The 22557-nt window shown below is 40.7% G+C and overlaps 1 protein-coding gene across 8 annotated transcripts in view; it reads right to left on the bottom strand.

Annotated features, from left to right (window-relative positions):
* mcf2la (mcf.2 cell line derived transforming sequence-like a) overlaps positions 1-22557 on the bottom strand; it is a 36690-nt gene that overhangs the window by 9822 nt on the left and 4311 nt on the right. For 3 of the 8 annotated variants that reach the window (XM_026362886.1, XM_026362885.1, XM_026362883.1), the window contains 5 exons: positions 8771-8854; positions 6915-7029; positions 4977-5067; positions 379-492; positions 152-268 (listed from right to left, as the gene is read on the bottom strand). In XM_026362886.1, coding sequence (XP_026218671.1) covers positions 152-268; positions 379-492; positions 4977-5067; positions 6915-7029; positions 8771-8854 — 521 coding nt within the window. Of the gene's footprint in view, positions 1-151; positions 269-378; positions 493-4976; positions 5068-6914; positions 7030-8770; positions 8855-17725; positions 18006-21260; positions 21497-22557 lie in introns of those variants that run through there. The other 5 variants (XM_026362890.1, XM_026362882.1, XM_026362884.1 and 2 more) reach the window with 4 other exon arrangements.

Here is a 22557-nt window from a genome sequence, read left to right as displayed (position 1 = left end):
GTGAACTGCATACGCAGCATCACTGCAACGTCTATTAATTTATTCCTACGAATAAATGATCTAAAAAACAGTATATAGAACAAATAGAGAGTAAATATGGCGACAGGAGGTAATATATGTAAATATTTATGGGGTGTGTGTGTATACATACAGTGCGGTGTGAGATCCAGCTGTCATGGTGGTATTCCTGTGTGCCTCCCAGCTCTCTGGTCAGTTGTCCTGGGTCAATGTAGGCATGGAGCTCAGTCACCGAACTCAGCATCACCACCTGAACAAAATAAAAAAATAAAAAACACACAATGAATTAAATTCATTCATTATATGAGTGCTATTGAGGATCCCATGCATTCTATGTGAGAATATGAATGTTACAGGCACCTTCATCTTGAACTCATCCCTGTTGAACTTGAACAGGAAGTCCGACAGAGTCCGCTGGAACAAGGTAGTGGGACGCAAGACGAGAACCAAGTGTATGTTCCCTGGAAATGAGCCCTGAGATGGAAAATAGGAGGAAATGTAAAATTTGAAATTCAGTGTGTAATAAACTTTGTGATCAAGCTCTCTTAAGGTACCGGTTTACTTCACTCTCCCTCGTTTTTTTTTTTCCTGAAAACTTTGTTAAACTATTTAAAATACTGTATAGTTGAACTATTAGTATTTTACAATATTTAGTTGCTCCACAATTTCAGTAAACTCGCCTGTGTAAAGTGTCAGAATTTGCTTCATTAAAGGGTCTGTGCACAACGAAACATCAGGAAATCACAAAAACATGACAAGCTTGTAATGACATGATAAAGTATTCATGCTGGAGCCTCATACATAAGTGCACTTTGAGTAAATCAAGGGAGAGTCTTGACCTGTGTTACCACCATCCCACTGCTGCAATCCTGAAGCACCCACACAAGATTGTTCTAGGATTTTATATCCACAAAATCTCCTACATTTCCTCACGGTTGTTGTGTGATTTTATTACCCCTGTGTCTTTGGGAGTAGCCATAGTTTTTGTCGGTCCACCTCCACACTAACAGGTTAAAAGCGTAGAATTGCCTTTACACAGACAACAGCCCAGGAGGCCTCTCAGCTGACATGCTATATTGGTTATGGCTTCCTCTAAACCCCTTGGTGAATTGCTCCACCCTGTTAGGCATCATAAATCGATGTCGGGTGACATGTACGCAAAAAGACACACACACACACACTCAAGCACAAACACACACACAGAGCCAGAGGCAAGCTTCAGCAGAGTTGTGTGACAAGCACATGAAATCCTCAGCAGTACCGTAGCTGCTATTCATGCTTTTTCCTGACTTCTCTGCTGATCCAATTCAATTATGTGTAGTGTCTACTGCGTTATGCTAGCTAATGCTGTTCATGCAATCAATTTATTGACAACCCTGATCAGTTTTAAATAACAGCAGTGAGACAGTGATTCCCAAACTATCTAAACATTTACTGCATTTAGCCATTCAGAGGGACATCGGTTATATGCACCCCACAAAAACGGCTGCTACCACTGCTATGAGAAAAAAAATCCAACCCAACCTCTCTCTCTCTCTCTCTCTCTCTCTCTCACACACACACACACACACACACACACACACACACACACACACACACACACACACACACCATAGTCCTGAAATGCCCGCACGTCGTTGCCATGGAAACCCTTCTCCTTGGAAAACTCATGGGGAGAGACGGAGAGAGCGCATGACGGAATGCAAGAGAGAGTGACGACACAGAAAGAGAGCGAGTGTGTGTGTGTGTGTGTGTGTGTGTGTGAGAGAGAGAGAGAGAGAGATAAATTAAGCAAGAGAGGGAGCGATAGTAGCTGTTGTGTGTCTGTGTGGAGGAGTCTTGATGGTGCCCTGATGCTCTACTCTTCTCTTCTCTTCCCATCATTTATTTTTGTCTCTCTCTCTCTCTCACACACACACACACACACACACACACACACACACACACACACACACACTCAGCCTGCTGTGAAGTTGATGAAAGACAGCCAGGTCAGATAATTCAATGCTCATTCTGCACGGCTCCTTTCCGATTTCCATACTACATGCTCCTTTATGTTCTAATTCTAGCAGATTACACCTGCAGATGCAGTAACATGTATATTTTGTAAGTGTAAGTATATTTTCTCTTTCATTGAGCTGGTTCCACACAAACCAAACTAAATAATACATCTGTAATTGGAATTAGTTTCAATAAACCATGAGAGGTCTTGGATTTTTTTCATTTGTACCCATGCATTAACATGACAATACACACGCCGCTCAGTGCACCCCCCCCAGACAGATTACAGACATGCTAATGTGCATAAGCACATCTCTGGATACACACTTGTGCATTAACAGATAAAAAAAGCACACAGTAATAAATGATGAGGATTAGAATATAATTTTCTGTTGATCTGGGTAATTTGTATTCTTTTTATGAGGGAGCAGGGAGGAAAACCACTCCAGTCATGTCCTTTAATGACATCCACATTACTCTCCTGGGAGTTGGATTGCCACCACATTAAATCAGCTTCCCTCTACATGCCCCTTTCTTTCTATCTAGTTTTTTTTTCTTTTGGACATGGAAAATGTCAAAATTATCAAAAAAGAGATTTACTTTGAATCCTGCTTTTAGCTGGTGTTTGGCTGTTGACAATTTTCTGTTGAAACTAATTCAAGCCTCTTGTTTGCACCAGCTGATAGAGCCATCTGTACCCTGCAGCGATGTTCCTCTACAGCATGCTCGAATTACTGCATATTTATTACCCTAAATCACCAAGATGGGCTGCAACAGAGAGCAAGGTGTTGCATTGTCATTTGACTGCAAATCATGTGGATTCACCCAGTTTATGATGATGAAGTGTACTGTAGCCTTACAGCACGACAGAACTGCATCAGTTCTTCTGCCGTACACTAATCTCTGGCTTTACATGACAATACTGACCACTGTCTTTCTTTTTTCAGCATGGCAGCGGACGACCTTGAACGGCCTTGATGAGCAGAGAATCTCAAGGGGAGACAAACAACCTTCATTCTCCAGTGAGACGGTGTGTCACTGGCGGATGGACAAAGCAGGTGTGGCCAACAAGCACATGTACACCAGAGGGGATTGAACTGAGGAGGAGAGAATAAGAGACACTCCTCTCACCACCTGCTCTTTACGCCTTCAGGTTAAGTTATAATCCTGCCTGCTGCCATTGTGGACTCCACACACACTGTCTTTATGTGTCCCTGCAACCACTGTCCTCTTTGTTTCCAGTTATCTACAACAGATTGAATTTACAGGAGTAAAATTATAAACTTGTGTTTCTCATATTGGTCCCATTATGTTATTTTATAAGTGCTACCTGGAAAAGAAAGCAGGCGATAACTGCAGGGGGCAGAGAGACACCAGCAGAACAAAAGGAGAGGAGAGAAGTGGAGCGATGAGTGGAAAAAAGAGGAGGAGGAGGTAAAGGGAAGAAGGGAGAGATCCTGCAGAGTAGCTACCTCTCCACATTATGGGTTTTCTCCTGGGTGTGAGATCCAATTCATCAGTGTTATTTTTTCTCTCTCTTTACTTAGTTTCATTGTTGCTTATAACTCATATATTGTCAGTTGTTAATCGCATTAAACAGCAACAGTAAAAAAGGATTTGGTTTAGAGTTGGTGAAGTGTTACTAGTGAATTTTATTTTCTACTCAGAACAACGCAATTACATTTTCTCTGATATAAAATACACCTGCTTTCATGTATCTTTTACATGGATTTAATACGAATTAAAGCAGAGAGGAGAGACAATGACTAATTAGTTTCCTGCTATCAGCAAAACACACTTTCTGATGACATGGACTGCTTCAGTGTGTCTGTCTTGTGCACGTGCGTGTGTGTGTGTGTTTGTACCAATTAAAGTGACTTGGTGAAATTCAGTTACTAAAGCAAGGTGCCTCATAATGATCCATGGCCACAGTGGGGATATTTTCCTAGAGATACCATGGAAACCCTATTAAGTATGATGATAATCAGTGTCCAATTAACATATATTAGCATGTATCTGCATACATTGTACATGTTAAATGGTGTAACACAGGATGGGTCACCTTAACAACAGATGTGGTGAAGCTTCTTCCTCATGTTGGCAGAACCAATTTGCCAACATTTACAGATAGAACTGTTTGAATTTAAAGTGATTTTTATTATTGTTTCACAAAAGGAAAATGTCACAACAATGTTTCTGGAAACATTAACCTGACCACATACTTTTCAGATATCGTAGTTTATTTTTTTATTCTCATATTATGGGCCTTAGAGAGCAGCGATGACTTTCATTCCAAGATTTGTCTGGTGAAAATCCTCCACTGCTCGTCTGTCTTATTTTTTTGTTTATGATTTCCCTGGACCACTTCTCTGATCCCATCTTTCTTCCTACTCCCTCTTCAATTTGTCATCTTAGAAAGAATTGAAAATGTTATGCTGTCCAAGAATTAGGCTAGTAGGCCAATAGCACACAGACACAAGGCTGATGGTTAAAAAACAATTACAGAATGAGACTAATGGGCTCACACAGTTTGGACTTTGTATTTCTGCTCCAGTGGGACATTATGTCATTGTGCATAGATACTGTGCATACACACACACACACACACACACAACACAGACTCCCACCACCCATTCCAATAAACACACTATTTTTTACTCCCATCCTGCCTCATTTGAACAGAAAGAAAAATTCAGTTAATTTCTACCACAGCTAATAGATACATCCAGACTACACTTAAAATACAGACACTGTATAGTTTGTACATTAGAAAAAACACAAAAACAGCTATGTTTAAAAAATAACAAACCAAATAATGCACACACACAGACACCCCCAACTACACCCACAGGTGTGTAATGCAAACACAACTTCATCAACAAATGATGCACACACAAACTCATTCAGTGCATCACTAGGACAGTCGCTGTCTCACAAACACACACACAGCATCTTACTGCGATGCGGAGCAGGGTAGCCCTGACGGCAGCCCATCGGTCCAGTCGTCTGTCGATGACCAGGATGAAACCCACTCCCGATGCTGCAACACTGCAGGAGAGAGGCACACACACTTATCACGTTATCACCAAGGAAACCACTTTTCTACATGTGTGTGTTTGTCAACTATGTTTAAGTCTCGAAAACAGGTCAAACTACTGCACTGAATTACTGGACACTGTTCCAACAGGGGCCTGCAATAAATAGACACACCATACTCATCACTGAATGATGACCTTTAACCCACAAATATTTTTTTTGGCCCTGGAGTGCACTACATTTCCCAGACATCACTTATCTGTCCAAAAGAATTCCAGTCAATGCCTGTTTATAAGAGTCCATTTAAACATCACTATTAAATTACAGATCACTATCAACATAACATACATAAAAATGTTTTACACATTTACACATGATCGCTGGTCTTTGTTGCCCTACACAACAAGAATAAACATTATTTAGGGGTCAAAAAACAGTCCCAGCAAAGTTTGAACCTTGGTGCCAACACTATATATATGTCTGTAGTCATTATTTGTTATCAGTGATGATTATGAGAGACCCTTGTGATTACCATGGCAACCTTGGCTCATGTGTATTGTGTGTGTCTGCATGTGAAAATCCTCCCAATCATTCTACAGGCTGTGCCATATGTAGCTGCCTCATTAAGCTAATGTGTGTGTGTCAGCGTATGTGCATGTGTATGTGTGCGAATGCGGTGTTTCCAATAAAGGTCCTGCTGGACAAACTGACATGCATCCCGACAACTAAACACCAGCACAAAGCTACAAACACACACGGGGGCCAACACACAAATAGCGGTGAGTTGGTCCATCTGGGGTGTTATTAGCCAATTTTCATCACACACACACGCATACATATTAAGAAAATGAACACACCACCCAGGGGATGCTGCAGCAGCAAATCCTCAATCCATCTCCAATGGAAAAAAAAAATTCAAATCACATGAATCGGAAAATTTCTGCTATTCCAGGACAAAGACACCAGCAATCCCTAATATTCCATGGTCGTCATCAAAAAATAATCCCAATCGTTCTTCTTCTCCTTATTCCGTCTGTTTTCGTGTTTAGTTCCTGCATCTACAATCATCTGTTCGTATTTCACAGATACAGAGAGGTGACCGTTCACATCCTTAAAGAGCATCTCCCTCCTCCTTTCTCTTCTCCCTCAGCTCCTCCACCACCCGCTTACCACCCTCAGCCAATTAGAATTGAGCCCCACATCTTGCTGTCCCCACACAGCCAATCAGATCCCAGAGTATAGCTGACTGGCAGCTAAGTGCAAATGGCTGGTGGGGAGGAAGGGAGGGGACAAGAGGAGTGGGGGTGGAGGAGTGGGGTTTAAAAGGTGATGAGCAACAAAAAAAAAAGATATACAGAGAGGCAGCCATGACACACACACACACACACTATATATATATATAAATATATACATACATATATATATAGCTATCAAAATGAATACATTTCTCCTTCTTCCTCCTGTAAATGTGTGTGTTTGTGTGTGTGTGAGAGAGAGAGATGGGAGTTCAGCGTTCACCAGTAAAGGTGAAAGAAAAAGGAGGGGAGCTGTGAGGAAGAAATCATATTCGTTTCTGCAGATCACTATCTGCTCCTTTGTTATACATCTCAAAATCCTTTTCTTTTTTCATCCTCCAGAATTTCTGTCTTTATGTCTTTTGCAGCTCTGTCCTCGAGGCAGCCCTGTGGTGCTGTGCTGACATCTGTTGGCTCCACGTGGTATAACACTTCTAGTCAGTTTGGCTGCATTCCCTTTACTGTTTGTTTGTTGTCAAACCAAATTACGTTGCAGAAAGGATTGTGTGTGTGTGTGTGTGTGGGTGGTGTGTGTGTGTGTGGGTGTGTGTATGTGCTACTGACCTGGGGACGCTGGTGAGGTAGCTGAGTACATTTTGGACCTCCTCATCCTCCAGCTCGCTGAAAGCTGGGAATTCTGGGAAGATGATGACGGGGCTACCGTTCATCCCGCGGCCACCTGAAATGAATATTTACAAATCATATCAATGAATCACAAAACATAACTGAATGGACAAATGCAGCAGGTTAAACATCACATTAAATACAGATCACTGTGTCTTCAACACAACACAGTTTAAAACCTCTCTAATATTTCTCAGATGCCTCTCTGAACCTTTTCTAAAGTACAAACTCTCTCTCTCTGTAACTTCTCCTCCGTTCCTTGGTTCAAGTTTCAAAGCAGATCGCTGAGGTGATGAATTATGCACATGGCATCACTGGGCAGGCATTATCGTCATGGTAACCCACCCCAGGGCCAAGCATGTGTATGTCTCTATCTGTATATGTATCTTTCACGTTGCTTTGTGTGCATTCCTCTGTGAGCAGGATTCTTTTGTGTGTACATGTATTTTTATAGTTCACTATAAGGACATTTCTGCAAATTGTTCAAAAGGTTGCATGAAGGTTAAGAGGAAGAAGGTTTAGGTTATAGTTAAGCATTTAATTGTATGGTTAAGGGTTAGGGGTGCACGTGTGTGTGTGTGTGTGTGTGTGTGTGTGTGTGTGTGTGTTCTATCTGGGTCAGCCCATCATCAGTAACTAACAAAAGAGAAGTTTTCCCACAGTGCAAACAGAGCTCTTTTCCTGTTACTCTCTTTCATTATGGAGAGTGAACCCCCTCGGGAGTTTTGCAAATGAAAAATGATTCGTTCTAAAACTGGATTTTCACCTGGATTCATGTGAACCCATTCCTGTTACTTGAAATGAGCTTTTGTGTTCACTACAACTGTGCCATATACTAAAGTATGTACTATGAAACGATACTAAAAAATTACTATCGTACTGTACAAGTTTTGTTGGTACCCATTGTTTTTGTATGTATGTGGAAAAGTATTTTGTTTGTTTGGTCAGTTTCTTTCATGTCTGGATTTGTCCCAAATTGTGACGTCCTGAATTTGGGGACTATTACATATGGTGGTGGTGACAATAACAACCAGGAGCTAACAGCAATATTTTGGTATTAAGTTGATGGTAAAATCTTTGTGACTAATTTCTCTAGAAATAACTTCCTACCATTCCCTGAAATCTTGCATACTGTTGTCTGAGCAACAAATATGTTTTATATTTAAGGTAAATTAAGAGGCAAACAAAAGGTTAAATACACAGACTTAAAACCTGTCAAAAGAGCAGAGTGAGAGCCACTTTAACATGATGCTATTTCTGGAATCTGGATGACAAATCTGTGTTACATGTACTTCAAATGTTCCTGTTGTCAGAGGTAGAGAGAGAGAGAGAGAAAACAAGCATTCACTGCCATCTGTGGACAAAAGATCTAGTAAAGCCGCACAAAACCAAAAAGCTGAGATTATGCTAAAAATATCTCAACAAACTAGAGACAAAGACAGATTTGAATAAAGGCCAAATTCAGGGTAAATCAAAGACACAAAAAAGTTAGACTGCAAAGAGTTGTTCTGTTTCACTAACAAACCAATCAATCTAATCCATTCTGTGTTTTGGAAACAAACCAAAGATCTGCCTGGGACCACTAGTTCATCCTGAATACCATCACTTTACATTGTTGGGTCTGAACAGTTGGATCTACTTTCATGGATATAAAAATGAAATTCAAAAATATGCTACTAGTACATGTTTGTTTGCACTTTAAGCTGCAACATTTGCTTAAACAGTGGCAGCAGTATAACTAAGTCCTGTTGTGCATTAAAAGGGGAAAAGTCAGTACACAGAGAAATCAGACCGACCTGGCAGGATGGCAAACTGTTTCTGGAGCTCAGAGCCAATTTCGGCTGCACACAGGGGACCATCCTCCCTCTGCAGGATGTCATCTGGAGAGAAAGAGATGGAGATATGTTTATTAGATGCCTCCGTACACAATGTGTGACTTTAACTCTTACTGTCATCACTGTAAAGCTGGTAGGATGAGAAGAGAAAGTTAGACGAGGAGAAAGCCGGTAGAGAAGCTAACAGGGGATGAAGTAAACAGCATTTGGATTTCCACTTCTCTCTTGTCAAGCTGGATTACAGTAATCTCATTTAGCCCTTCGAAACATGTAGACACAGAGAAAGACAGAGATAGAGAAAAAGCATTCTCCCCACACCAATCTGGTTGCCATGTGTAACCCATGTATGCCAAGCTCAACGACGAGGACTGTTAATTGCGTACGACCGCCTGTGAACGAAAACTGATAATTTTTTATGTCTCTGTCATCTCAGTGTGTGCGCCGGAGCGTCATTGTGAAGACTGAGAGCATATATTCGAAGGCTGGCACCGTGAGCGGTGCGAGTGAAGTGTGGCAAGGTTTCCAAGCAGTATGGTGAGACTGGCAGTAAGAGGCATTAATTAGCCACCCAAGTGCAAACCAAACAAACTGTTCATATTTTAGAAAGGAGTCATCCACCCAAGTCGTCCCACGAGAGCTGCTCTGTTGACTGATTACGATAGCTTTGTTGTTTCAATCGAAATAAGAAGTCAGTGATTTTTGACCAGCTGGCGTTCAGTCTGAGACGGGGCAAAGACAACAAACCCAAACACATGAGCTGAAAGTTCCTGGCTCCAAGCAGAATCGATGACGCTGACCATAAGCGACAACACTGGCCTTCAAACCACTTCCAATGCAAACCAGTGGGTGTGTTCACCATGTTCACCGTCTCACTTAAGCACAATAGCATATTTGCTCTAGAAATCAGCACTAAGTACAGCTGAGGTGATGTAGTGCGACAAAACAACGGGCACATGGACACTGTGATGCAAAGAGGAACGCTGCTAATTTAGTTAAAGACAGCAAGACGTAGACCTTTCTAAAATTTACTTATAACATCTACAGTACATATGACAATGTTATTGTCTGCAGCAGATCCATATGATGAAGAAACCCGACAGATTAACACCTTAGATCCTCAGTAATGCTACATGCAGTGTGTCAGCATACCATTGGCTAGACTGTGATTCATAGCACATACTGTAGGTCTCGTCTCTCGTGTAGTCCACACAGCACGGGGCAGAACAAATAGGTGTCACACAATGCATGTAGATATGGTCTAGTAGGAATACTAACACACAGACACACAGACACACACACACACACACACCACACACACACACACACACACACACACACACACACACACACACACACACACACCATATAATAATGGCAGTAAGTTACTGGGCATGGCTCCAGACATCAGGGGATTACATTAAGATGTCAAAACAGTGACTCAGGAACCATTCAGCTTCTGTGCACGCATGCACACACACACAACCAAAGACATAAAGAAATAAAAATATGGAAAGTGAGGTTGGAAAAGGCAAAAGGACAAAAAGAGAGAGGGTAGAAGGTTTTATCCTTTTTTAAAAACACAAATTTTGCAGGATACAGTGTAGAGATGTTTAAAATGGCGCTACTGTAGGTCTAGTAACAGACCACAGAGCTTCTAGCACACTCAACCAACCTGTAATTTATTTTACCAAAAACAAAACATCTGCTATAATTAGCTTCTACTACTGTACAAACTAGTGAAGAAAAGAAAGACGAGTACAGATGATGTGCTTTCAAATGTAAAGTCAGTCACAAACCGCTAAAAGCAGCAAATGTACTTTCCTAGAAGGATAAACTTCAACCAACAAGACTACACTTGATGTTCATTAACATGTGCATGTATGTGTATATAGTAGTATGTATGGAGGAGACTGTGTATGAGAAAGTGTTTCAACATATGATTGTTTCTGCGTGCTTAATGTGCACTGAAGCAAAGTACAGCTGGCAGCGAGCTCTGGGTAAAACCCAAACTGTGGAATACAGCCAGGAGTGAATATGCTTCCTTAACATGCCAAATTGATTTAATGTAGCAGTGTTCTATTCAATACTTATGGCATGTTACACACTATTTAGATATGGATTCATATGTAAGACCTCTACAAGTCATTAATATTCAGCAAAGGAATTTGTTTAGGAGCTTCAGGTGTTGTATTTTGCTGGTTTATTTACAGCATTCATTGTTGCTCCTTCCATTATTTAAACATGTCTCTTTTATAGAATGATATTCAAAACTACCTGAGACAACCACTTCCTGTGTTCTAGGCACTTTGCAGTCGATGCCTTCTCCCTGACTTTTTGCTGCTTTGTATCTCAGTTGTAAGTGGTTTTGCATAAAACCACCACAAGACTACATGTAAATGTAAGTAAATGAGAAGTTTGAATATTACCATACTCTGAGAAACCTGGGTTAAAACTGCCTTATTGTTAAATCAATATAGCATGTAGTTGCTGCTGTATACTTATTAAAGGTATACACACAGGTAATAATTACCTACAAAACAAGACCAAATCTGCAAACATTTCAAAAAAACGTGACCAAAAAGCATCAAATCGACTTCAGGAATCTGTGGGTAATGTGTCACTGGAAAAACAACAATTTAATCTTCTTCAAAGTTAAAAACAAACTTCACATGGCTTCGTGCACTAAAGGGGAGAATGGTTCAGACATATCAGACATTCAGGCGTCAGGCTGCTTTTCACTGCTGCTGAAACTCTAAAACTCCCTGCTTTGTCCTCAGCGAATGAATGAAATTAAACTATAGCGGCTAGGCTGCGAGTGAACCCATCAAACAACACACACACACACACACACACACACACACAAGCACACTGGAAGTGGGGCAATGCAGCTAAACACAAATACTGATTATGTGGGGCCTAGAAAGAATGTCTCCCACCTCTTTGCACCCTTCCCCCCAAGCCCTGACACCCCTTCCTCAATTCATTCATCCTTTTTTACCCAGAGGCTTAGCTGGGGAGCAAAAGGATGCATAACCTAACAATATTTCCATTAAAACTAAATATTTAACCATTACGCTTACACATAGCCGTGCAATATGCAATACGTTACATGCATTGTTTCAGGATTTAAAATCAGCATGAGAGCAATTCCACAACACGCGGCAGGGAACTAAACTGACCCGTTTCACATTCATCAGTGTCCCCAGCTGAACGCCTGTTTGCATGTGTGTGTGTGTGAGAGAGTGAGCCCTGGATTCACAGAGGTGAAAAGAGGAGGTGGTGGTGGTGGAGAGGCAGTCGGAAAAAAACAGAAGCGTAGAGGTGCTCTCGTCTCAATAGGATGTAATGCAGGACGCGGTTTCTTTACACATGCCTACATATTTAATGTGTTGGCCTGGTGTTAGCTGATGCAGCTAGTGTGTTTTCACTGTGGTGGGGGGTCAGCAGCAGTATCGCACTGTAAAATATACAACATCAGATACCTAGAGTATACTGTATACGACAAGGTTGTTTTTCCACCTTCTTTCCAACTTTGATGCAGCAATAATTTCACATTGTTTCATCATATTTCCACTAGGATTAGATTTTCCACTCTGTAAATACTCACTGGATGTTAAAATTTGTGATTATCTGCGCCTTCACTTCCAGAGTCAAACCTTCTCCTCCTCCAGGAGAGGTATTCCCACTGCTTTATGTATACGCATGTATGAGCCTGGATTGAATTCCCGATGACACTCTGTGACACAGTGTAATTTGTAACTCAATTTGTGAGTTTGGTTACGTCACTGCAGATGGAAGTGAATCAGAGGCAAAAGCCCAATTAAGACTCATAAAGGCACAGTCCATTACACACACTCAAAGCATGAACAACTGATGGACACCCAGCTAACGTCGTCTCACACAGACAGACATGCACACCTCCCCTTCCTTTGTGCTGTGGTCGTGTTCCTACAGGTTTTCATTGCTGAACACACACTGTCAGTTCACAGCCGACAACCAGCTGTTCTCCACTGGTTAATGGCAGCCAGCGCTAGTGGCTGGTCAGAGTTCAAAGCTACAGGAAGCTGCAGAGCAGTCTGATGTTTACTCAAACATACATGAATCACGCTCATGACCCTGGCTGAGGACTGTGTGCGCAAAAACAGGAATGACACAGAGGTGTGCCCTACACAGAAATAGGCACATGTAGTAAAACTGAGCATCTCTTGATTATGAAATAAAAATAGCCTCAGGTATCGTTTTTCTTTTCTTCGTTGAAGTCACAATTTAAAGTGTAAAAATTCCTCTTTATCGCACATTTACAAATTTGGCCAAAAGGTACACTGCACAGATGTTTAATACACAATATTAAAAAATACTAATAATACAACCCAAACCCGAGACTGTCATGACTGTACCTGAACTTAACACGACAAGCTCATTGTATTTAATGCCTGAACCTAACATTTTTCAGATATAAGTCACGCACACTCATGCAATATGAGTAAAGATTAAATTAAACCTAAACAACATTTATACCATTTTATCATTTAGGACATTAGTAATCAGAACACAGAGACAGATGTCAGGACAGGACACTGCTGCTTTGGTAAGTACCACATTGAAAAGACAGACTTGGAATGTAGACTTGAAGGCACTACGGTGGAGAGACGGGTGAGGGTGTGGCGAAGGGTTAAAAGCTCCTGTCTTGGTATCAAATGCCAGCAGAGAGATGACCAGTTGCGTCCATGTGTGTGTGCATGTGCAGGCTGCATGTAGAAAAGCAAGGATTTGTCAGTCGCTTTGCAGCTGTGTGTGTGAGGGAATCCTATCTCTATTATCTAGCATTATAGTCAGGGTTTACCAAAGCCCCATCTGTCACTGTGGACGGGAATATAACACACACAAACACACACAGACACACACACACACACACACACACACACACACACACACCGTGCCAAAACAACAACTGGGTCACAGAGCCAACAGTGGCCTGGAATGTGCATGTGTGTGTCGTGTGTGTGTGTGTGTGTGTGTGTGTGTGTGTGTGTGTGTGTGTTTGTGTGTGTGTGCAGTGCCCATCCTCATCTAAAACTAAATTAGTGCAGAGCAGGAAAAACAAAAAACAACAACCAGACAAACATTAAAATTTTGCTGATGGTCACGGAAGTTTGATCCTGACTGAAGCTGCTGTTGTCTGTGTGCAGTCGGGGTCGGGGGGTGCACCACTGAAGGGACTCCAGATTAATGCACTTTTACTCTTAACTGTCATTATTTAGAAATTCAACAATTCACAATATGGCTTCTCTAATCACAGGTTTTAATGACCACTCCTGCCTCTTTACAAACCTTTTATTGATTCAGAATCCAGAAGGTTTCACAGCTTCACAAGTTTGTAGAGAATTGGGATGAATTAGGATTAATTACTCATTTTAGATTTATTTTTTAGTTCTAGCACACACAAATATGCAGCTTTGTGTTTTTATGTATTAAAACTGTCAGCTGATTTGTGTAATGCGGCCCATTCAATATCAATATTCAGTTTCTACAACAGTTTTCTACAGTAACAGAAGTCAAGAACAACAGCTTCAGGCTGGACTCTGCCACTGGCAGTGAGCCCCGGTCTACTGAATAGATGGTGGCATCATCATTTCAGCAAAACAAAGCACTACTGTGCCTCTGTCTGCGCTGCCGTCACAACACACACACACTCAAGATTTCCATCCAACTCTCAGGTAAACTGTGTACAAAACACAAAACCAAACTTTTTGCACTTTCATTATATGGAAGTATTTGACTTCCTCAACTTGCAAATGAATAAATGCATAATGTTGTTACTGATCTGCGGTACAATGGATTGATATAATCAAAAATATTTGCTAACCCTAACCCTATAATAGCTGTGTGGTCTTTCTGCAGGGTCACAAGTTTTACTGTATGCCTCCAAAAGTGCCTAAGTGGCACCAAGTGTTTACCTGCCCCTTTCTAAAGCTGGCAGCAGACCTGGTCTCTTATGGGAATTTATGAATCAAGTAACTCCTAAACTCTCTGTGAGCTGTTGGGAGATGTGTTGTGCAGCCCACACAACTACAAACAGACTGTAAAGGTCTGCTGAGAGTAAAACCAGTAGAGGTAACTGGAGCTTTTATTTAGCGGCCTCTGACCACAGCTACCAGTCATTACAGAACAAAGAAGAACATGAAAAGAACATAAAACTAAAGGGAGGGAGAGAATAAGGGGCTAAATGACATCCACAGACAGAAAAAGAAGGAGGGAGCCAATAAGTAAAGAATCCAACAGGACCGTGTTTTTACTTGCCCTAAAAAAACTTGCAGCTGTAGGAAAAGCCTGACATGACTCCTCTACACAATGACCTCATGCACTGGAAGTACGACTTATCTCTTGTAACAGTTTTAAAGTGGTGAAGTTGAGTAGCTCATAATCAAAAGGTCAGCAATCCTCCACAGAAAGCAAACCCTTTTTTCAAAGCCTGCACAGAGGGCAAGATAAAAAGCGAATTTAATTCAGCACAATGTTAAAGGGATACTCCACTGGTGATGTAGCTACCTAAACACATGAGTATTTGCCAGCCAGGAATAGGTGCATTAAAATATTCTACAGAGCTGCACTGTGGGAAGTGTAGGATACAGTCTCAGCTTCAGCTGCATATTGACCTCTTCTTAATGGGTCTGTTACAAGTAGTCCAGGATGCATAAATGTCAAACATGAAGCGTGATTTCAGGAGACGGCTCTCCTGACGGAAGTCTGTATAATGTAGCTGTGTATTATCATTATAAATATGTTGGTTGTGTAATAATCAATATGTTTGATTTGTTGTGTTTGAAATTATTAAATTATTCATCCCATTTAATCTAATGTAGACTTATGGATTATTTCCTCCTGTAAATGAGCCTCTTGAGAATAAAATACATTGACAGGTAGAAAGACAGTAGAAACACACAAATTTCTGCATCTAAGATTGCCTTATGCGAGCTTATGTGACTTGTCACCTTCTAATCTTAACCTGCACAACTCAAAAAGACTGATATATCAGTATTTAGGTTCTGTGTGTGTGTGTATGTGTGTGTGTGTGTGTGTGTGTGTGTGTGTGTGTGTGTGTGTGTGTATATGTGTGTGTGTGTGCCTGCCAGCAGAGCAAACATGCTCACTGTCTTTGCACAGTAACACAAAACAAAACACACCGCACTGTACAAACACAAGAAAAGCATCGCAAAATCTTTGTGGATTATTACCAACACTGTGGTTCACAGGTTCTTCATTATGACAGAGCAAACAAAGGAGAATAAATGAGATAGAATGAATCAATACACACACACACACACACACAACTGAGAGTGGAAATCAGGGGGAGGAGATGTTGACATTCAAACTCTGAAAAGGGTTTTGTCTCAAACTCTGCTCCCAACTGACATGAGGAAACAGTGAGTTTAAAGGGATCAATGTGATTTACATGCTGTCAGCGTGCGCTGGTGAGCACTGTACGGAGGACTCCATGTTTACACGCTTCTCACTATAACACACAGTTACTGCCTCAGGATGGAGCACTGTCCACTTTAGATTGAATTATGTAACCATCTGATGGATAGTAATGCCTTCAGGAGGAAAAGCATCTTTGTGCAATGAGACAAAATCTATATAGACAACAAAGTCAGGTCATGTTCATTCATTTAGGTCATTCATAAAGTGGTTTACATTCATTTTTTAAATCGTATGTAATATATTATATTATTATTATTATTATTATCTATTAATGATATGATTATAACAGAGGAGGTTTCCTACAGTGGATAGTGACAATGATCCAGTGTCCAACAATTTATTCAATTCAAAATTTATTGCAGAAATTATTAATGATTAACAGAGGATGACTTATAAGTAACATTGTGATCACACTGATCTGCTGCGTTACAGACAGTTTACTTTAAAAGATTCAATTTCTTTAGTATAATACAGTTATCATTTAGCAAGTATCCTATGCAAATCAAGTTCCCTAATTGAAAATGTAAAGTTGTCTGCACAGATCTGGAAGAATATTTAATTCCTAATCAAATTTTCTTAGTTATAATATTGATTTTAGCAAATAATAAAAAATGTTCAGATATTTACTTTATATATAAGTACGTACTGTGCACGTACTGCACTTGAGAGCAATGTTGAGGTATTTCTACTTTTCCTGATTATTTCCATTCATGATATTTTATACTTTGAGGGTAAAATAAGCTTAATTGATGTGAAACACTAAAGTGGCAAATGCAATAATTCAGTAATTAAAAGAATAATTAAAAATAATATATTCATGTCAAATTTTACATACAGAGTACTTTTCTTTCTGTACTTCAAATATAACTTCCCTTTGACTTTACTGAACTGGTTCTAGATATAAAAGGTCCTCCAGGTGACACAATCTGGAGTTCAGATGATGTCATCCTTTGTAAACCTGCTCCCTCAGAGAACGTCATTTGAAAGGAGCTAGAAGCAGGGAGGCAGTTCATATACATGTACAGCACTTCCTAAACTAGAACCACAGGAAGCAAGAGAAAACCTGTGAAATTGCCCTTTAACTAAATGTTCTGAGCAGGGCGTCCACCACTGTTACATTGGTTTTCTTTTCCTATTTCAAACTTGTCTAAATCCAAAGGAGTAAGACTGTAGACACAGCAACATGGCAGCAAACTGGATTTACATAAAACCCCCCACTTAACCACCTGAGCTACCATTGCACATGATAACACCTGGACAATGCACAAAACACACACATTAAGAACTTATAAGAACTGCTTATTATTTCTTAAGTCAGTATATGTGCTGCACACACACACACACAAACATAGACACAGGATACCACCTACAGAAATCTTAACTCTCTATAAAACGTGTGTGTTTCAAGAACAGTCACACTAACACACACTGTACCTGTCATTATCTTCAGCTGCAGCCACAGCCTGGTGATATCCTGGCAGAGTTGAGACACTCGGTTTAGAGCCATAGCGTTGTGAGTACATGTATGCCCCCAGTAACATGTACTCACACACGCAGACACACACAGACACACACACACACACACAGTTACAACATGTTCACACAGAGGCACATATCCTATCAGAGAACATCACGATGGAAGTTCAGGCAGTCCATACCACCGTCCACAGCTGAGGGCTTCAGCTGCTTACTGAGCTGTCACAGCACAGCACAACGCAGCCCACACACACACACACACACACACACACACACACACACACACACACCTCCTCACTCTCCATTTGTGCCAGCCAGAGAGGCGGAGTTTCACACGGCCAGCCCCCTGCTTCACATTTCACACTGGTTTAACACACAAAGAAACGCTGGACTTCACAGAATATTGAAGTCCTCAACAAAGCAAAAAGTGCAAACACAGAGAAAAAAGCAGAAGGATCTATTAAAAGTTCCCTTTTACAGCTCTATGCATTGATGCAGAACCACAATCACACCTATTAAGTGTATTTCCGCTAAAACAAATAGAATGGTGACAAAGTCAGATCTAATGTTGGTTGCAAAGGCATCAGTGCTCTCTTCATTGATGGACCTAAATAATATACTACAATAACAAACCTTTTTCTCTAAAGTATATTATTATTTATTATTCTCAGTTTTATGAAGCATGCATTGTCATACATTTTAATACCTTTAATGCATTTCACAATAATGGACATTATGAAAACATCTATTTGCAAAGAAAGGGGAACAGAGTTGTTTTCCCACTGCTTCTCTCACAGGCACACGCACAAACAGGATGCCAAAAAAAACAGCAGGGGGATCCAGTGTGCCACACACACAGAAGCAGTAAGAGTTGGGCTAGTGAAAATGTGAATAGACCATCGGGAGCTCAGTTCGTAAAAAGCTGCCCCGCTGAGGAAACCAAATATTTTTAAACTGCCAGTCTGCTGCTTGTCTTTATTCAACATTTCCCCATTCTGTTTCACATTAAGAAGGAATACAGTAGCTCCTCACATCCCTCCTTTTGACCAGCAACAAAAAGATGACAGCATGCAGGCAGTACACAGTTACTGCTTTAAATTTTAGGCCGTTAACACTGTTCACCCTGGCTGGGTGAACACTGTAACTTGAACATGCAGCCAAAAAAATAGAAAAAGAAACTTGCAAGAACAATAAAGGATTCTTCATTTTGTCTTTAGCATAAACAGACCAAGTAATATTTGGGAACAAGTAATATCCTCTGAACAGTTTGCTATGACACCAAAGAAAGAGGCTGATTTTAGGGTGATGCTTAATCCTGAGTGTGTCTCTGAATGACAGTATATGTAGCAATGCAAAATATGGACTAAAGTATGGAAATGTCTCTGGATAATGGCTGCAGAAATGATCGAGACTGAGATTAGGACTGATCTGAAGGACAATGTCAGTGTCAGATTAAGAATTAGATTAGAGCTGAATTGAAGATGTATCTTACAGTCTGGTCAGAGATTATCAGTTGATTCTAAAGCTCCTTTACAAATAGTACACATGCCAATAGCAGTTTCCAATTTCTGCCCTACATAGAGTATGAGTGTTTACATCATGTCAGATTGAGATGATAGAGCACGTTGGCTGTGGCACAGGAAAAGGCAGAGGGTTTGTAATGGACCACTTCCTGTCTCTTGTGATTTATCTTTAAAAAGCTCAGACAGCAACCAGTTTCACTCCCTGATCACTGACTTACAGTTCCACCCTAAACATTTACATGTCAGACAGAGAGGTTACACCCGAATTGCAATAAGTCTCCAAAAGCAACTTTGAGGTAAAAGTATTTAAAGACCTGTGAATGTACATGGGATGCAGTGCAGACTTCAGTGTGTGTATACGGGATGTAAAGGAGACCTGTTTGCGCCTGTATGAGGGATGTGGGGCAGACTGCAGCTAGAATAACTCCCAGCTGGATTATTTATTTGAAACAAAATACTATTGACTCCTTCCGCCACAGGATCAAACACTATTGGCCGTCTGGAGAGTAAACAGGATATATGTTATTCAAGTCTTTGCTTATAAGTTAAGAGGCAACTTCACTTCACTGGTCCCTCTTTAATGCCCACTTGTCAAGGCGAATGGCCGCTCACCCTGAGCTTAGTTCTCGAGGTTTCTTCCATTAAAGGGAGTTTTTCCTCTCCACCGTCACCTTGTGCTGCTGAAGTGGGATTTGTTGGGTTTTCTATTCATAATTTTATATAAGGATATTGTTATATCCAGGAAGGTTGTAAAACTTACATTGTAAAGTGCATTGAGATTACATTTGTTGTGATTTGGGGCTATATAAACAAACTGAGTTGAACAGATTTGAATTAAAATGTCTAGACATCACTTGGCCATCAGGGCCAATCTTTACATTTGACACTAAAATCTGACAACATTGTGTTTTGAGACCACCAGCACTGCAAACCTTATCCTAGTGCACAGAGGGGACACAAAAAACCTACTGAAAATACTGAATGTTTCTGAAATAGGAAAACATTGGAGTTTTTTTTTACCCCCAAGACTCAACTTGAAAGGGAGAAGTGTGCATGTAAGAGTGAAGTTCACTTGCAACTCCGATGATGGTTACCAAGTATCAAACGTCAAATAAACCAAGAGCGTGGCAGAGACAAAGTGATAGATCTCAAGGGAAATAAAGTTCAAATTATGAGAAATCATGAGATGACCCATGAAAGAGGATGTTTTGCTACAGAGGGGGAAGACCATCATCAGTCACGTTGGATCACAAGTCAGGAAAACAGCAGAGGAAGTTCCACAGAAGACTGCTGACCATCATAATCAATGTTTATTCCCAGTTACTGCAAACACAAGAGTTTACACAATGATGACAAGGAGAATAAAAATGAAGCACCTGTCTCTGTGACACTTTCTGGAAGAGCGTACTAAAAATAAACATTAGGTGTCTAAATACAGACCAAAGCCCACAGGAAATGGACGAGTACAAACCAAAATAATCACTGTCAGGTGGGAAGATCTAAGTGTACACTGCACATTTCTCACATGCACAGACACCCAGAGGTCTGTATGAACAATGGTGAACAAACACACCTCTTCTCCTTTCGCTGTCACACACACACACACACACACATACACAGACTGTCAGATCAGCCACCTTGTACTGAACCACCTTGAGTAAATAAGGATGTAGTAGTATACTGTATTACTCTGTTCCCAAATGCACTTTGGTCTCCTCTGATGGCCCAGCGGAGAAACTATTTCACCAACCGCAATTTTGGTCTAAACAACGGAACGGAAGCTGGTACCGTGTGACCATCATGCATGCATCCAAAATACTTATGTCAGCATGTGGCAAACTCCACAAAGAGAAAAGAATTTCCAGAAATAAAGAAATTGTCAGGTTTTTCTTTACAGCACTGACTCAACATGACACACCTTAAACGCCACATTTAATACTCCATGATACACACACACTTGCAAAACTCACTCAGTAGCTGCTGACAGCAGTTGCTGTATCTGTAGTAGCTCTCCATCTCCCCCAGTGAGATGCAGACAAACCTCTCTCCTCCATATTCCTGTTTTTCTGTGCGTTCCTTCATCTCGTCCCTCTGTCTGTTTTCCTCCGCATCCCTCACCGTCTTTATCTCCACAGATAGAGAGGAGAGTATCGTCTGTCTCATCGTGTTCTCCGCATTTGTATTTCCAAACCCTGTCTGTCTCTCTTGTGTGCGCACACACACACAAACACACACACACCTGTCAAAGTTTCTCGAGTGATTGCACCACTTCTCTTTCCTCAACTCCTCCCTCCTACTGTGGAAATCTGTGTACCTAAACCTGACTGACTCAAAGGATATACCGTTTAAGCACTATGACATTCGTAAAAACATAAATTTACAATAATAAAACAACCAATATAGAAGCTACACATGCACTATCACCTGCAACAAACGTCAAACCGTACTAATAATTTGATTTAACACTATGTCTTAGTATGCACAGGCTAAAACGTGACAGTCATGGTTGCTTTGCATGTGATTAGATAACACAGGTTACGCTGCTTTGGCTACACCTATAAAATCTTGCCTCAGTACAAATGAATCAGCTGCATTTCAAAGTAAGTTGTCTTTAAAATCCATAAAGAGCCTCAAGGATTTTTTTGTCGCTTAGAAATAGTCAAAATCCACCTCCCATCTAATGTCTACAAACCAAGATGAGTCCTCTGATCAGTCCGGTTTTCTGGCCTCGTGAGAGACTTGCTCATGTGCACAAATATTGAATAGGCTGTGCCGCTTGACTAAACAAAAGTTTTAACAATCAATGCTTCTTTAACAGCCTAAACATGACCTAACCTGTAACCTTAAAATGACCCCATTACAAAGTGTAAACATGTGCCTGTTTCCTGTCTATATAACAGCAGTAACACAGAGGAATTTCATGTATTAAGATGATGCTCACCTCGTCGGTTAGTTTGGGTGCATTGACGGTTGTGCTGCCTTCTTGTAGGTTTACGGCAACAGCAAAGGCTGGCAGACATAGTAAATACAAACACCAGTCTAACAGCGTGCTGGTTCCTCTGATAAATATCTCTGTCTTTTTCTCTTTCACTTCTGCTGCTGGAGACATAGGGTAAGTTATCAATTAGCCACCCACAAGGGCTATTCTATGTAATCAATTACCAGGGTCAAACACCAAAGAGTGCAGCGTTCAAAGTTTTACAGTTCAGAGAGTGCTTAAAGTGACAGATGGTGTCACTACTGGTCTGCATACAAATAAAAATATAC

Source organism: Anabas testudineus, chromosome 2, assembly GCF_900324465.2.
Source record: "Anabas testudineus chromosome 2, fAnaTes1.2, whole genome shotgun sequence".
Classification (NCBI taxonomy): Eukaryota; Metazoa; Chordata; class Actinopteri; order Anabantiformes; family Anabantidae; genus Anabas; species Anabas testudineus.
The sequence above is the reverse complement of the archived record's forward strand: the minus strand, read 5'-3'. Positions and strand labels throughout refer to the sequence as shown.